Source organism: Lissotriton vulgaris, chromosome 7 (genome assembly GCF_964263255.1).
Source record: "Lissotriton vulgaris chromosome 7, aLisVul1.2, whole genome shotgun sequence".
Classification (NCBI taxonomy): domain Eukaryota; kingdom Metazoa; phylum Chordata; class Amphibia; order Caudata; family Salamandridae; genus Lissotriton; species Lissotriton vulgaris.
This window is the reverse complement of record NC_141695.1, coordinates 790881604-790900219: the sequence shown is the minus strand read 5'-3', so window position 1 is coordinate 790900219 and position 18616 is coordinate 790881604. Positions and strand designations below refer to the sequence as shown.

Below are 18616 nucleotides of genomic sequence, written 5' to 3'. Positions count from 1 at the left end.
GGTAAGTCTAAAAAGCAGCAGAAGAAGTCCAAGCTGGACTTGGCCTCTTACTGCCAATCTTGTATTTCAGAGAAGCTGTAAGGGCATAAATGTGCCACTCTGTCTCAATCCTACACTCGTTTACCTTTCAGAGCCAATTCTGGACCTCATCCCAAGGCAACCCACATTTTCAGGCTCATTGGCAACGTTAAAGCATATAGATGAATTCCATGAAGCCATGCTGCGTCTTTTCTGCACCCTACCAGTTCATGCTGGCACTCCTCTGATCCTCTAGAAACCACAAGGATCCCCAAATGGATTCCTACTGGTTGGTCCGCCCTCTGTGTCTGAAGGAACCTCTGAAACGGGTGTGGTTTCTGCAGAACCTTTGGCACCGCCTTAGTTCCCGACATCGTGATCTGAGCCAGAACTCTGGGATCAATGTTAATATTGACGGCGTCAAGGCTGCAGGAAGAGGCACAACCAATTGTGCTCTCTGACTCCGAGCCAAACTCGACTCAACCTTCACCGAGGCCATTCCCTGATCCCATTGGACTGCAGGTGTTGGCAACTCATAAGAATCTAACATGTTGCCGTACCTCAAGAAAGAGTTTAGGCTCTCCACACTCATTTTGGGGCAGACTTAGATAATGATCAATATGATGACAGGGATGAGTTTGAACCTCAATACAGAGATAAAAATTGGTATGAGGAATTGCAATATGCTGGTGGTCTGGACACTTCTCCGGATTGGTCTCTACCCCTTGGCCTGCTACTAAGGACAGTGCCTCCTTCACTGTGGTAATGCGGAGGCAGCTGAGGTACTTGATCTCCAACTTCCAACCATGGAGATCCAGACAAATGTCCTGACTGAAGTCCATCAATCAGCTCAAACACACACAGAGTCTCTACTGCTTTTTAATGATGCTCTATCAAATCCACTTCTAGGGGAATGAGCAAAGCCATGCTCAATACCTTTAGTAAGCTGGCAAATTGCTCGGTGTCATTGCCTTCCTGCAAGTGACCCTTGTTTTCTGATGGAAATCCGACCGCTTCAAGGTTGGTAGTGCAATCGTCTACTAATAGGGTTATCCTGAATGCCTTCCTTACTACTTTGCTGGGCCAGGAATCAATGCACATTGAGACCTTCGACAAATTCATGTTTTCCTCCAACAGCCTTGCTCTGCACTCTCCAATGCCAGTTCCCTCCAAGGCTGCTACTCCCATGCAAATTGGAATTCGCTGTCCAAGCTTTTGCCTATCGTATTAGAGGACCACTGGACCTCTCTTACTTTGAACAGGCAAGATGTGGCAAGGCTTTTGTTAACACGTGGACTGGATAGTACTGATTGCTTAGGCTTAGCATACTTGTTTCTCCAGGACATCCCATCCTCCCTAATGGACATGTCCTTCAGCAGCTCTTGTTTCTTTGGCGAGAAAGGAGGCTTGATCAATTTGAAGATAGCAGGCCACTGCATGCTCTATTGGCCTGTCTGCCCTGATAAGACAATTTCATCAATAATTTTGCCTTCTCTGTGACTTCAGTAGGGGCTACAAATATCATCAACACCTACCTCACGTCAAACCCAGCAAGCTGCCAGCCATTTTGTTGCCAAGACAGCTCATCCCACAGATCACATGGTTATCAGGAACAGGGTGCAGACCAGTTTCTCAGCCCCTAGCTGCTGGAGTTGCAAAATCACTTTAGTGTGTCCTTCAGGATACACAGCCACCTGCTGGAGGCAGGATCCAGCTTTTTCTCACAGGTTAGCAAAGAGTTATTTTTTTAAAGTGTATCTTTTAATTTGTCTGTCTGGTCCACAGCCTTAAATATTTTTCCAGCAGGGAAGTTCAAGCCCTGTCGCTAAAGTAACCATAGAGAGGAACCCAATCATCTGAGGCGAGCACTGGCTGCTACTTCCGCTACTTCTTGGTGCAAAAAAGGATGTACACTTTCTTCCTGTTTTAAACGTTTACCTTCTCACTGCCATTTTGCGAAAGGACAGATTCAAGATGTTCACTCTAGCTCAGGTCTTGTCTGCCCTTGACACTGGAAACTGGATGATACTGTTGGACCTGCAGACCACTTTTTTCCACATCCCTGCCCTGCAAGCACAAATACGTTATCTGCGTTTCATGGTGGGGCAAGATCATTTTCAGTTTGCGTTGCCCCCTTTGGCCCCTAGGGTTTTAACAAAAGTGTTGGCGAACATCCTAACATATTTAGGGTTCATTATCAACATGCCGAAGTCACACCTGACTCTTTCGCGGGCATTCCCCTTCATTGGAGCCGTTCTGTATATGGTACATTTTTGTGCCTTCCTCTCAGAGCAGAGAGCCAGAATATTCAGGCTATGATCCTGATGTTTAAACCTTCATTCTGGATCTCAGAGAGGATTACTTTGAGGCTGCAGGGACCACTGGCTTCCTACATCCTGCTGGTGAAGCATGCTAGATGTCATAGCGGGCTCTACAGTGAAATCTGTAGTCCCATTGTGCACATCTCCAGAGGGATCTCTCCGATCAAGTCCAGACTTTGGAGGAGGATGCAAAAGATCTGCAGTGGTGGATAATGGATCGTGATTGGGGCAACAGCAGATTTTTCTCCTTACCTTACCCAGAGCATACAGTGGTGAAAGATGCATCACTTCTCGGTTGGGGAGGTGAATTGACAGAGGTGGAGATCAGAGGCATCTGTTCTCTGGCTAAGGCCCAGCTCCACTTCAAAATGCTGGGGTTGTGGACCATTCACTTGATGTTGAAAGTCTTCCCATCCACTATCAAAAGGAGGCTAGTACAGATGATCATAGTGGGTTCTCTCTCTGAAGAGGCTATGCCTCTGAAGGTGGCTGCATTGGCAGGGGAAATTCCTTGTCGCATACCACCTGGCGGAATCTTTATATGCCAGGGTGGACAAACTCAGCGATGCCTAGTAGACCATGAGTGGCAGTTGCATTCTGAGGTGATGCAGGGTATCTTCTGCGTATTGTTTCTTTGCCAATGCAGAAAATTCGTAATATCAGCAATTTTGCATGCTGGAGTATCCACAATGCCTCTATCTCAGAGATGCATTCCATCCAGAGTGGACCTCTGGACTCCTGTATGGCTTTCCCAGCTTTCTCTCGTGCCCGAGTTCTGAAGAAGATCAGGGGTGACCAGGTCCAAGTCATATTTGTTACACTAGACTGGGCCAGGAGAGTGTGGTACTTGAAATTCCTGGGCTTGAGCATCCATCCTCCGAAAAGTCTTTTGCTTCTGGAGGACCTTCTTTTGCAGCAGTAGACCAGGGTCCTCCACCGGGGCCTGTGAAATCTCCATCTTTATGCTTGAAGATTGAGTGGTGACAGTTGACTACATTAGATTTTCCTCTTGAAATCGTAGATGTTAACTTAGCAGCCAGGTATCCTTCCACTAAATCAGTACATGCCTACCGCTGGGACATGTTTTTGGTTTGGTGCAGTACTCTGCAGTTGGGGGTTTCCCTGTTAGCCAAACTATATGAAGTGTTGCTTTTTGTGTTGTTCTTATCCGAGCAAGGACTTGCTTTGTTGACAATTAAGGGTTACTATCTGCTGTTTCAGATTTTTTACTGTTTCCGCATTAGAATTTTTATTGAAATGACCTGGTGTGATGCATTAATTTGGAAAGCTTGCAGCACTGTTCCACCTTCATCTTTCATTATGCCTCAGTGCGACTTGAAATTAGATCTCACATTCCTCATGTGTACTCTTTTTGAGTTGCTTCACCGCAGTCCATTATGGCTTCTCACTCTCAAGGCGGTTTTCCTTATTGTTATAACACTGCTATGGCATGTAAGTGAGCTACAAGCCATCTCTGCCTACCCACTGTACACTACTTTCCAGACAAACAGGTGACTGAAAGGGGTCACTCCTGTCATGTTGGGCAAACAATTACTCTCCCGGCATTCGTCACCTGTCCTCATCACACTAGGTTGGAGATACTTCATCAGCTGGATCCTGATAGAACCTTAACTTTCTACATTGAATATATCAAGGAGCATTACGTGAACGATCAGCTCTTTATTGGATTCACTGTGGCGAAGATGGACAAGGCATTGCCGAAAAGGACCATATCCTGTTGGATTGTTCTCTGCAAAATTCACTATATACTCTCTATGAAGCAGGCCCACCAGTGCCAAGGCTACTACCAGTGCATTGGCACGCTGGGTGTCTGTACTGGTAATTTGCCATGCGGCTACCTGGGTGTCAGTTCATACGTTCACAAAGCACTATTGCCTTAACAACCAGGTCTGCCATGACTGGCACTATACTTGCTTGGTCCTGCAGCACTTTTTGATCTGAGTCAGTTCACAGACCCACTACCTGGAAGGTACTGCTTTGGTATCTATTTACAAGGTGAGGAGTCTGCGGTTGGAAAGTATTTATGAGAAGAATAAGTTACTCACCTTAAGTAATGCTATTCTGATGGATACTCTGTCTAACCACAGATTCTTCCACGACTCTTCCATATCCCCGTTCTCTGAACTGAAATCTTTTCTATGTAAAAAGGTCACAAGGATAGAGTTATGCACACTGGACAAAACCAATTTGTTTATTTTGTGTTCTTTGTTTTGCGGGTGCGGAGACCTTAAAAAAGCAACTGTTAACAACATGCTTATGTAGCACTTATATGCATCTCTGCACATTGCTTCCAGAGCAGAACAACATCAGCATGGATCCTCACGATGCCACCCACCAGTCCACTTCTTATAGTTAATGATGACGACTGATGAAATCTACACAAGGTGAGGAATCTGCGGTTAGATAGAGGAGCAACCAGAAAAAGCGTTACAGAAGGAAATTAACTTGTTTTTAATGATTGTCGCAGCAACCTAAATCATATTTCTAAAATATGAATCATTACCTCTGTTACCTGAAGAGCATAGTTGATTTTAGAAAACACATTTGCTTTCTTTCTTAAGTATTGTGTTTTGTCTACACCAAGATTTGCTTTCAAAGTGTTTGCCAATGCCTCTGTTAGAAGATGACAGGAATCTTCATTTCTTCCTATATCGGATGTTTTTTTCATTAGTCTAGAAAGTTATTTGTGTCATTAGATTGATGCTAATTGTGTTTAATTATTACTTGCCATAATACAGTCTAGGCTGCATTGGCAGATGCTTCAGTCAAATTAGTATGAAATGCCAGTTGGAATGTGTTTTGCACATGCAATAAACGCTTTGGGTATCTTTCATCAATGGAAAGGGGCGACCACTCGGTCCCCCCGAACGTATGATCGGGTGCCCTGATCCTCCCGGGAAACCATTTTGGGCGGGGGGCGTGTCTCGACTGGTATGCCCGAAGCGGCGTAGCCGGGGCGCGCCTCTTTCCCACCCAGGAAGGGTTGTCCTAGACACCTACACCGATGACCACGCCCAGTAGGCGTACCTGGGGCGGGTACACGCCCTCCCGAAGAAGAATAAAGAGAGCGGGAATCCGAAGAAGCGTCCTCTTGTTCCTGTGCTTGGAAGGCTGCACCCACTCGTTGCTCGTGAGCCCTCGACGTAACAAGGAGCCATTTTTTGAGAACTTGTAATTCTTGTGTTACTCTTTCAGTGACTATACAGCGAAGGATCCAGGACCGTGTCGATCGACCCGGAGGAGATAATCGAAACCATGTCTGGCAAGAAGGCAGGAAAGGGTTCCGAGACAGACCAGGTGCTTCGCATGTTGGTGAACAGAATGGCGAGAATAGAACGGAGCATCGGGCAGGTCCCAGCGCTTGGTCGAGATATGGCGGGCATCAAGAAGCAACTGGCCGCAATGAACAAGCCTGGTAACCCGAAGAAGGTAATAGGCCCGGCATTGCCGGGTGTTGTCCCTGAGGGTAGAGGGAAACGGGTCAAGAGGAGGGCGGCGGCAGGGGGGGATCCGGTCCCTGAGGTGCCCCCGGTCAGCCCTTCCGTACCAGCCGATGGCCCAGTACCAACCCCTGACGCGGGTCAACCGATTCCGGTTGTGATTACGCCCGCTAACGATGACGATATGCCTCCTAAATTGGCCACCCAGTTGGCCGCATGGCTCAATAAGAAGGCAGGAGGTGCTACGGCACCAGGAGACACGGCAGAAGAGGCCAAATTACTATTCCAGCAGTTGCGGCAGTCACGGGATGCCGCGAAGGCAAATCTCCCTCTTGTCTCCCCATAGGCGACACCAGAAGGACTGGCAGCAGGTCTCGAGAAAACGGCGGGAACAACGACCGCACCAGGTAAGCTCGCCTTGCCAGTGGCAGGGGAGGGCTCATTACCCTCAAGGAGGGAGAGGGTGGTTCAGCATATACCGTTGGCCACAAAAGAGTTGATCTGGGCAGACAAATATGTCAGTATGTTTTTGTTGTTAACTGACCATCGCGAGATGGAGTATGCTAAAACACAGAAAGATTTGTGGCACCCGAGCGTCTTGCGCGCCAAGATGGCAGAGTTCAGGGTTGAAGAGACGATAACAAATTGGGCTAAGGCCTTTGCAATGTTTACTGCAATTATTGGGGAACGTAAGCCCGAGGTATTGCCCGAGCTGTCTTGTTATCAGGCACGTATAATGGATTTTTATGAAACGTATGAGGGGGGTGAATGGAAAGGTTACGACATGAAGTTCCGTAAAGCAAAGGAGTATGATTCCTCTCTGACATGGGATTGCCTCGACTCCATTTCTTGGCATAAACAGCTCCTGCCTGGGGCGGCAAAAACTTCCTCGCCAGGTGGGAATGGGTCAGGGGTTTCCCGCCAGAAGCCCGCGGTGCCCTTTCGAGCAGGCACCGGCGACGATCACCAGCCGAAATCTGGCGGGAATGGTGGAAAGCGGGGGGTCTGTTGGGGTTTCAATAGAGGCAATTGCAACAGACCGCAAGGTACATGTAGGTTCAAGCACGTGTGTGCGGGTTGTGGGAATCCCTCTCACACGGAGAGTTCATGCAGATCAAAAAATAGCGGGGTGGGAGGTAAAGGAGGGTCCAAGCAGAACTGAGGTGGATTGTTGGGTACAATTGCCTACTCCCGTTGATCTCATGGCTATGACTCCTTGGTTAAACAAATACCCGGATTATGTCTCCGCTGGGGTGTTGAGGAAGGGATTCTTATATGGCTTCCACATCCCGGCGGGGGATTTTCATGGGGAACCTTTTTGCAAAAACCAGCTTTCAGCTCAACAGAATCCAGATGTTGTGGAAAGAAAAATCGATAAAGAGGTGAGACTAGGCCGAGTGGCTGGGCCTTTTCGGCTCCCGCCAGTGGCGAATTTCATCTGTTCCCTGTGAGGGGTGGTCCCCAAAAAGGACCCGGGGGAGTTTAGGCTGATCCATAATCTGTCTGCTCCAAGGGGCTTCTCAGTAAACGATGCTATTGACCCAGAAGTCTGTTCGGTGCGGTTCGCATCGTTCGATGATGCCGTCACCATGTTAAATCGCCTGGGCCCCGGAGCGCTGATGGCGAAGTCGGATATCGAATCAGCGTTCCGGTTGCTCCCGGTACACCCACAGGATCAGCGTCTGCTAGGTTTTGCGTTCCAAGGGCGTTATTACATGGATAAATGCATGCCGATGGGTTGCTCCATTTCTTGTGCCTATTTTGAAAAATTCAGCTGTTTCCTAGAGTGGGCATTCACCGAGGCCACGGGGCATAGGCATGTTATGCATTACCTAGATGACTTTCTGGTCTTGGGAGCAGCCGGCGACACGAAATGTGCGCAGGCGCTACACGACTTTTGCATCCTTATGAGGGAGTTTGGAGTGCCATTGGCACCCGGTAAGACTGTTGGACCATCTACTTCACTCGAGTTTCTGGGAATTGAGCTTGATTCTGTGGAGGGATGTTTCCGTTTGCCTGTAGGTAAGGTGTCTAAATTCAGGGCTTCCCTGGAACTTTGCCTTGGTAAGGCGAAAGTGACCCTGCACCAGTTACAGCAAGCAGTGGGTCAGCTTAACTTTGCCTTGAGAGTGATACCAATGGCCCGCCCCTTTTCACGCTCTATTGCCCAAGCTATGGTTGGTCTCAAAGAAGGACACCACCGCACGAGACTGTCTGCAGAGGTTCGCCAGGACATGCGCATTTGGTTGGCATTCCTGGCGGACTTCAACGGTCGAGTGGTGTGGAACAAGCCGCCAGCGTCCTCGGACGAGCTGGGTTTGTGGACCGACTCGGCAGGAAGCGTGGGATTTGGCGCCATCTTTGGTAATCGATGGTCGGCGCAAACATGGCCGACGTGGTGGCACACCAGCGGTCTCACAGGTAACATAGGGTTCCTCGAGCTATTCCCTATTTTTGTTGCTCTGATGGCATGGCCGAACGAGTTCCGAGACCGCTCGGTGGTATTTTGGTCCGATAATATGACTGTTGTCGAATGCATTAACCAACAGGCAGCACGCTGCAAATGGATCTTGAGACTGTTAAAGGAAATTGTGCTGCTTTGCATGAGACTGAATGTACAGTTCAGGGCGAAACATGTGCCGGGTGTACTGAATCATGCGGCTGATGCACTCTCTCGTTCACATATGCAGGCGTTCAGGGTTTATCTACCTACAGCGGACCTAGTGGCTGCACCATTCCCCGAAGCACTCTGGCTAATCGGTGCCCCGGATTACAAGACCTCGTGGCAGCAAGCTTAGCCCCCAGGACGAGGAAAGCATACAAAGGAGCATTTCGTTCCTATTGTGCATTTTTGGGTCCGACAGGGAGTCAGAACTGGGGTCAGGAGGATTCCTTCCTTGGGTTCCTGGTAGCACTGCACAGAGAAGGCCGATCAACGGCTACAGCCAATAGATACAGGGCGGCCATCTCTTTCATGGCGCAGGTGCATGGCATCAAAGACCCAACAGGTTCCTTTTTGACGAAAAAAGCCCTTCGCGGCTGGCAGCGCCTCGAGGGGCGCAAGCAAGACGTAAGGCGACCCATAGGCTTAGAAAGGTTGTCCCTGCTCATGGCAAGACTAGGCACGACATGCTCCTCCCAATTCGAGGCGGTGCTGTTCCGGGCAGCTTTCGCATTAGCGTTCCATGGGGCTATGCGGGTGAGCGAACTCGTCGCAAGAAATAAGAAAGATGTGGAGGGTGGCTTGTGCAGGGATCACATCCTAATTAGGGGTGATTCGATGATAGTCACGATAGCTAAGTCCAAAACTGACCAGGGAGCGATGGGAACTAGCGTTGTTGTCCAGCGCGTGCGAGGGTCCCCCACGTGCCCGATAATGTGTATTGAGGAATACTTGGCACTGAGGGCGGATACATGGGGGGTAGTTTGCTGAGGCACATCGATGCCACCCCACTGACGAGGTTTCAGTTTCAGAGGGTGCTAGCACTGACAATCGCTGCGGCGGGCATGGACCCGTGCGATTTCGGGGCCCACTCCTTTAGGATAGGGGCTGCTACTGAGGCTACAGCCAGGGGTCAGAGTTCAGAAGAAGTGAAACAGTTAGGACGATGGTCCTCGAATTGTTTTAAAAGGTATGTGCGATTGCACATGTTGTGAAGTCAAGTTACATGCACTCACGCTTCTTGTCTTCTGTTTGATTTACAGTTTCGCGAGCATGTCATGCGGGGCGGAATTTGCAGTCGACCCAGTACCAGGGGACCAGCGGTCATGGATCACCGTCTGAGGAGAAAGTGGTTTGGGTCATGGGCCACTCATACGTGAGGCGGGCTGGGGACGTATTCAAAGCAGGTGACGCGACTCGCGCAGCTGGGGAATACGGGTACAGAGTGACCTTCCATGGAAGGGGCGGGCTCTGTGTTGACCAATTCGAATCGTTTATTGAGGGTCTCTTAGGGCGGCAGAGGTCACCGCCATCTGTAGTCATAATACACCTGGGGGGCAATAACTTGGTGACTCTGGGGAGACGAGTATTACTCGAGTGAATGTTGTCGGCCGTTAGCTGGTTGGCAAAAAGAATCTCGGGGTGCACGATTGCCTGGTCTCACATGGTTCCCAGAAAGGTGTGGCGGGGGGGCCTTTCAGTGTCAGCACTGAACCACTCGGTGAAGAAGGTTAACAATAAAATTGGTAGATTGTTTCGCTCGGCGCAGTTGCATAGCATTCCTCATGGGTGTATTCGGGGTGATCACATGTATCTGAATGATGGGGTTCACCTGTCCCGGGAGGGGAATGTTTTACTCATAGGAGACTTCATAGCATGGCTAAGGGGTTTGAGGAAGCATGACCTTTAGGAGGAGTTTGGGGGGGCCGGATAGCCGGTCAACTATCCGGCCTGTGGCGGTAAGGTCATGATCGGTGAGCAGTAATTTCAAGGTCCCTAGAGGGGGGCGCCAACCACTATGGATGGGAGCGCCCGGGGGGAGACGGCCATAGGCCCCTCCCAGGGGAGGAGGCGGCTATATGCCCCTCCTACGAATTTCCCGGGGCCCGGATATCCGCGACGGCGGATGTGATAGAGAGTGTGGGGGTGGGGGGGGGGGGGGGGGGGGGGAGTCCACGCTGTCCTTCCTACAGATACCTCACACGGGTGCTCGGACGACCTTTAAGATGGCGTCGAGCGGAAAGAGGGGCCCCCAACAAAACAAGGGAAATTACAGTTGGCCATGAGGGTACAGTCCTCTGCGCGGCCGTCACTCACACCGTGAGGGCGAGAGTTTTTGGTAGTAGGGATCTGACACCGGTTAAGACCTTGCCGTTGGCCCTTAATGCTAGGATGTACAATTTTAATTTAGAAAGTATGCATTTGGAGGATGTTAGACTCGGCTAGGATACCTTTGTATTAGAGATTTGTTAAGGTTAGCCAAATAACATGTCTTCATCGAAATGTAATAAATGTAAAATTGTACATGATTATGAAACTTTTATTTAATGTTTTAATTTTGTTTCATATTTTAATAAATACGGCCGGGGGGGTGACTCCCTCCCGCCTTCCAAAAGTTCAGAACTGCGTCCGTCTTCCCATCCTTGGGGATTGTGTTGGGAGGGGGGTGACGAACATCCCGGGCATATGGGCATTCATGACCACATAGTGATACCCAAGCCAAAGCGAGAAGCATTCATTATTGGCTTCACCTGCAAAGCTGAGACCAGTTTAACGGAGCTCTGATGAAATATTTCTTCTACTAAATAATATGGCAGATGTTGAGTTACTGCCTAAACACTGAAAATAATGCCTGACAATCTATCCTTATGCAGGCCTCAGGATGCTGGGTTGTCATAGTAATCAGTTACCCGCCATAGTAACTAAAGATCTTGGTCTTAGTGCCCTTTCAGTCATACACCCCATACATTTCATCTCTGGTCCACAAAACACTTCCAATCATAGGTGGATAAAAGTGGGGCTGTAGTTAAAGAGTCTGAGTAGAGAAGTTCGGGTGGATTCTGGGCATTTGTGACTTGGCTTTTATTATTATGGTACTTTGCATGTGTTCTAATACTTTGCAGTGATACTCGATGTCTTATAATTATGCCTGGAGGCACCAAAAGAGACTCGGACCATGGCAGGCAGCCCACCAAATCAGTGTGGACTCTACCTTACACTCTTTTGGTGCTGGACAACATATCCTCCCGAGCTGCCTGGCATGGGACTCTAAGCCTTCAGTGCCTCTGCCAGTGTGACAAATGCATTTAAAGCAGGGCAGATTGCCCTGTAGATAATGTTGTGAAGCCTAACTCTGCACACATTTTTGTTTCGGAAACAAATTCCTAAAATATTGGTGCAATTTTTTGAGTTACATGCATGCGACCACCGGCCTTGAATGACTGACCCAGGTAGGGAAAACTAGTGAATGTCATCCTGCCTTAAATAAGGCAGACCGGTCGTGAGCAGGCAGCCCAGTGGTGGATGGGCTGTTTCAGTTTCTGTTCGGCAGGCCAACTGAGGCTCCACATAAGGAAACCCTGATATTCCCCTACCCCTAAATCCGGGGGTGGAACCTGAGTTTCAGCACCTGTGAGTTATACCGCTGTTTTTGACAGGCTATTGTTCAGGCTGCCCTGAAAGATGCCATATCGAGTGTTGATTGCATTGGAATATGCCATTAGTAATGCAAATAAAGGCAATTTCACAAACAATTGTATCTAAAAGCAAACATTGGAAATGCAATAGGTCTCGTATTTATTTGAGTTAGAGCTAATGGGATTGTAAATGGCAATGTCTTTTAGCCATGTGTTATGGAGTGTATGCATGTGGTGTGTAGTGGAATTATGTGGGTTGGATTGGAATTGTAGCAATGGTGGCATGCTGCGCTTTAGATGAATATGTTTAAAAGTAAAGTGCACCATACTGCGATTGCTGCAATAGTTAATTGTGGATGCGTTAACAATTGAACTTACACTCTGCACTCACACTCAAATGCTGCACTCACACTCACATGCTGCACTCACACTCTGCACTCACTTGCACTCTGCACTCACTCGCACTCTGCACTCACTCGCACTCTGCACTCACTCGCACTCTGCACTCACTCGCACTCTGCACTCACTCGCACTCTGCACTCACTCTCACTCTGCACTCACTCTGCACTCACTCGCACTCTGCACTCACTCGCACTCTGCACTCACTCACCACTCACATGCTGCACTCACACTCTGCACTCACACTCTGCACTCACACTCTGCACTCACACTCTGCACTCACACTCTGCTCTCACTCTGCACTCACTCTCACTCTGCACTCACATTCTGCACTCACTCTGCAGTCACTCTGCACTCTCACTCTGCACTCTCACTCTGCACTCACTCTGCACTCTCACTCTGCACTCTCACTCTGCACTCTCACTCTGCACTCTCACTCTGCACTCCCACTCTGCACTCCCACTCTGCACTCTCACTCTGCACTCTCACTCTGCACTCTCACTCTGCGCTCACTCTGCACACTGCGCTCACTCTGCACTCACTCTGCACGCACTCCGTACTCACTCTGCACTCACACTAACTCTGCACTCTGCACTCACACTGCAGTCACGCTCACTCTGCACTGACTGCACTCACACTCACTCTCAATCTGCACTCTGCACTCACTCACTGCACTCACTCTGCACTCACTCACTCTGCACTCACTCACTCTGCACTCACTCACTCTGCACTCACTCTTACTCTGCACTCACTCTTACTCTGCACTCACTCTTACTCTGCACTCACTCTTACTCTGCACTCACTCTTACTCTGCACTCACACTCACTCTGCACTCACACTCACTCTGCACTCACACTCACTCTGCACTCACACTCTGCACTCACACACACTCTGCACTCACACTCTGCACTCACACTCTGCACTCACACTCTGCACTCACACTCTGAACTCACACTCTGCACTCACACTCTGCACTCACACACACTCTGCACTCACACACACTCTGCACTCACACTCTGCACTCACACTCTGCACTCACACTCTGCACTCACACTCTGCACTCACACTCTGCACTCACTCTGCACTCACACTCTGCACTCACACTCTGCACTCACTCACACTCTGCACTCACTCACACTCTGCACTCACTCACACTCTGCACTCACTCACACTCTGCACTCACTCACACTCTGCACTCACTCACACTCTGCACTCACTCACACTCTGCACTCACTCACACTCTGCACTCACTCACACTCTGCACTCACTCACACTCTGCACTCACTCACACTCTGCACTCACTCACACTCTGCACTCACACACTGCACTCACTCTGCACTCACACTCTGCACTCACACTCTGCACTCACACTCTGCACTCACACTCTGCACTCACACTCTGCACTCACACTCTGCACTCACACTCTGCACTCACACTCTGCACTCACACTCTGCACTCACACTCTGCACTCACACTCTGCACTCACACTCTGCACTCACACTCTGCACTCACACTCTGCACTCACACTCTGCACTCACACTCTGCACTCACACTCTGCACTCACACTCACTCACTCTGCACTCTCTCACTCTGCACTCTCTCACTCTGCACTCTCTCACTCTGCACTCTCTCACTCTGCACTCTCTCACTCTGCACTCACGCTCACTCTGCACTCACGCTCACTCTGCACTCACGCTCACTCTGCACTCACGCTCACTCTGCACTCACGCTCACTCTGCACTCACGCTCACTCTGCACTCACTCTCACTCTCACTCTGCACTCACTCTCACTCTGCACTCACTCTCACTCTACTCTCTGCACTCACTCTCACTCTACTCTCTGCACTCACTCTCACTCTGCACTCACTCTCACTCTACTCTCTGCACTCACTCTCACTCTGCACTCACACTCACTCTGCAGGCACTCACATTCACTCTGCACTCACATTCACTCTGCACTCACATTCACTCTGCACTCACATTCACTCTGCACTCACATTCACTCTGCACTCACACTGCACTCACACTCTGCAGTCACACTCTGCACTCACACTCTGCACTCACACTCTGCACTCACACTCTGCACTCACACTCTGCACTCACACTCTGCACTCACTCTCCTCACACTCTGCACTCACTCTGCACTCGCACTCTGCACTCACTCTGCACTCACACTCACTCACTCTGCACTCTCTCACTCTGCACTCTCTCACTCTGCACTCTCTCACTCTGCACTCTCTCACTCTGCACTCACGCTCACTCTGCACTCACGCTCACTCTGCACTCACTCTGCACTCACTCTCACTGCACTCACTCTGCACTCACTCTCACTCTGCACTCACTCTCTCTACTCTCGGCACTCACTCTACTCTCTGCACTCACTCTCACTCTGCACTCACACTCACTCTGCAGGCACTCACATTCACTCTGCACTCACATTCACTCTGCACTCACATTCACTCTGCACTCACATTCACTCTGCACTCACACTGCACTCACACTCTGCAGTCACACTCTGCACTCACTCAAATTCTGCAGTCACACTCACTCTGCACTCACATTCACTCTGCACTCACACTGCACTCACACTCTGCACTCACACTCTGCACTCACTCAAATTCTGCAGTCACACTCACTCTGCACTCACTCTGCACTCACTCTCACTCTGAACTCACACTCTGCACTCACTCTCACTCTGAACTCACACTGCACTCACTCTGCTCTCACTCTGCACTCACTCTCAAGACGCTGCATATAGACAGATATATGAAAAAGGCCCCAAATATTGGTCCGAAAAACTTGGATGGTATCGGCCTCAAAGAGAACTTGGATCCAGAAACGAACTTTTGCTGACGCCCTTAAGAATACGAACCTCCAGAAACGGTGGTCGTGCGTTCTCGTTTCTGGCTCCTGCTTCATGTAAAAAAATGCCCTTTCATCTCTGTAGCACCCATGAACACGGCTGTTTCCGTAAAAGGTTAAAGACCTGGCTTTCTGCAAACTAATTGCTCTATTTTCCTCTGTCAGAGATTGCGGCAAGCGCCATGAGACTCCTAGGATGTGATTTGTGCGCTATACAAATGTCCCTGACTTGACTTAACACTCACTCTGCACTCACACTCACTCTGCACTCACACTGCAATCACGATCACTCTCCGTGAATAAATAGACCGAATGAAGTGAACGCAGAGAAGCCGACCCGGAAATACCAAAGTCTAAAGGGCGGTGATTCATAACAGCCTTCTGTTAACGGTGTGAATGATTATAAATGGTGCTCTGCAGTCCTTTGCTCCCTCGGCAGCACGTGTCAACCAGGAGACACACTGTGCCGCGCGAACACACCCACCTGGAATAACAACTCCGGGGAGACAGGAAGTTTGGCAAACAGAAAAGGAGGCATGAGCTGTTACAGTTGCTGCGCGTTCTTGGTTTACCTCTTTCCCCGATTTTTTATTCCCTTAAAGACCGTCACAAACTAGTTTAAAATGAGTATAGAGCGCCATTTGGTGGAAACTATGAACAAGAAAGCAGACGGAAACATGAAAAACAAGCAGCACTGAAAGCGATCGCTTTCGCAATCGCTATTGTTAAAAACAAAAAACGCCGGCGAGTGGTGCACGCGCGCCCTGCCAGCATATGTTTTCAATTATCTCTGCCTTGACGGCCGAGATAAATGAAGATATATGGCCTTCTGGTGCGCATAACAGACACCAATAGGCCATAGGCGGAGCTACGCGACCGCCTATGGCCTATTGCGTGTTCGGTTTCTAATGCACATGCACGCGAAGGCCAATAGGAATGCACCTAGGAAATAACACGCACAAACTGCGTGGAATTCCTAGGTACATTTTGAAAAGCCCTGAGAAAAGTACTCTGGGCTACGGCCACACTGCTTACGCAGTGTAGGCTAGGCCTGAGCCCTAAAAATGTTTGAAATGTAAATTAATGGCACTGCTAGGTGGATTTTGATGAAAATGCATATATTCTTTTGTCTAATAATGACATTTTTAGGTGTCTACTTAGGGTTATACTATGTAAGTGGAAATGGTTTAATAACCCACATAGCTAATGTAATGACCTTTAGAAAATTACATTACTGTTGTAAATCCTGAACTCTTGTGTGATTATATGCAAATTAATAATCTGCTTTCCCTAACTCGTTGGCTATATGGCTGTTGTGAGTCATAATAAGGGGCAAGTGGGTGGCTCAATTAGGAAGATCATGGAGGCTTAGAAAGAAGTTTGAAACAACGGGAACCATAGTATTTACCAGTTAGTAAAGAGATGAAATAACATTATTGTAATCCCTGTGACGAACACTTACAGTGTTGTAATTACCTTTTACTTCAAGATGCTGCCTTGATGATTGTAAAGTAGTTATTTTCTTACACTACAACGTTTAGAGAGCAACAACTATGGGTCCTAGAGGTTACTCTTATTTAACATCTGTAAACTTCCTTCTGAAACTACTCGTTTCAGGAAAAGACATATAATTTCTGATTATGGTTGCTTTTTCTCTCACTGCAGGTTCACTCTGATGTTTACAGGCTTGCCATGTCCTTTATTGATCTACATACTTCTGGTAATGTTCTGTTCAGGAAATGGGAGGCCAAGGTATACTGTTCCTCTGAGAATGAGATTTCTCTCAGTATGGACTTCAACTTGCCAGTCATTGGAAGGATTGATGTTCAAGGGGAGCTAACTGAACTGCTCCCCACCATCTGCAAAAGAATGGAGCATTTCCTGATGCAATGGAAGACCTTCATAGAGAGTAAACGTTCTCAGTACTATTATCTTAATTACTACACGGCAGAGCAACTTGTCTATCTGGGCCAGCAGTTTGAGCGAGCTGCCGTCAGTAAGGAAACCCTTATGATGCTCTCATTCATCCAGCCCAGTTGTAACAAGCACAGCCTTATGGAGATGGTTTCCAAGCACAAGTTGCACTTGATGAAAAATAGAATGACAGGTATGAGTGTTTCACAGGGAGCTGCTGCAGAGCCTTCACTCGGGGAGACCTACACAGAGAAAATAAGGAACATAAAGGATCTTAGGATTTATCTGAATAATGAGGAACCAATAGTCAACAAACTAGGTATGATCTGGGATTCTTACATGACCTTTATGAGCTCCTTAGTTCCTGGATGCATGGATATTGAGGCACTTGGACTTAGTCTTTCGATTCTGGCACAAAAAACTGAAACCATAAACCGAAAATTGCCCCCGAGTCTAAGTTGTGGCCGACCTAATCTTATTCTTTGCCCTCATGCAGAGATCCTGCTTTGTGCTCTAGCCATTTACATGCACAGTCCTAAGGAGGAACTCCCTACTTATGATGAAGTGCTGCTGTGCACCCCAGAAACGACCTTCGAGCAGGTGGAGTTGTTCCTGAGGAGGTGCCTCACCCAGGGCTATTCTGGACAGAAGATTTACACAGCTCTGTACGCGGATGAACTGAGTTATGATGTTGGTTACAGGGCAGAGCATTTATTCCAGAAACTTCAGTCTCAAGCTGCACAGGACTACAATTTGGTGCTACTCTGCAACTCCAACAAAGAGCACAACTACATACCCTCTGTCTTTAGTCAGTATAAAGTGCATGTTGTGCCACTCGAGCCAGCAAAGAAGGTGCAGGAGTATCTCAACAACCATTTTGCTGTAACCAAGGATATCCCCTCAGCAGCAGCTGTTTTCAAAAACAGAACATGTGTTGGGATTGTTTCTTCAAAGAGAGCAGCAGTTGGTGAGTTTTGGGAACAACAGTAAGCAATAAGTAATATATTTCTAATCCCATTTGTTATAACATTTTGCTTCCCTGCTTTCATGTGCTTAGCGTACATTTTTGCTGATCCTAAATGTCACAAGTGTGTGTGTGTGTGTTTATTTTAACTATTAACATATAATTGGTTCTAGGGAAATCTCTCTATGTAAAAAGACTCCACAAGAATCTCCAGGAAACCTATGCGGACAAGAGCGTGACACTAAAAACAATTCGCATGATTGATCCATTTGTGGATGAAAGTAAAGTGCTCTGCTCACTCCTACCTTTCCTGAGCTCCATGTATGAAAGAAGGCCAGTCATATTCCACATCGATATCACCTCCTCGGTATGTATATTGAGCTGTTTAAGTGAATTAATTCAAACCCTTAGCGTAACTACAGTTGTCAAAGTTTTTACCTTGAGCTTTATAAATGTGGTTGAAACAAAAAGTCCAGAAAACATAAAACATATCTAGGTCTCAGTCGTGGGATTGAGGAAATGTTCCTCTGCTGATACCCTAGGGGCTGTCCTACTATGGCTTACATGACAAGGCCAAGTACAAAGTTCAACCCTTTCAA

General features: G+C 48.3%; 1 protein-coding gene across 1 annotated transcript in view; it reads left to right on the top strand.

Annotated features, from left to right (window-relative positions):
• The window catches only part of RNF213 (ring finger protein 213), a 2876335-nt gene that overhangs the window by 1699112 nt on the left and 1158607 nt on the right, over positions 1-18616 (top strand). Inside the window, exons 24-25 of the mRNA XM_086931045.1 lie at positions 16805-18020; positions 18191-18384. Coding sequence (XP_086787171.1) covers positions 16805-18020; positions 18191-18384 — 1410 coding nt within the window. The remainder of the gene's footprint in view (positions 1-16804; positions 18021-18190; positions 18385-18616) is intronic.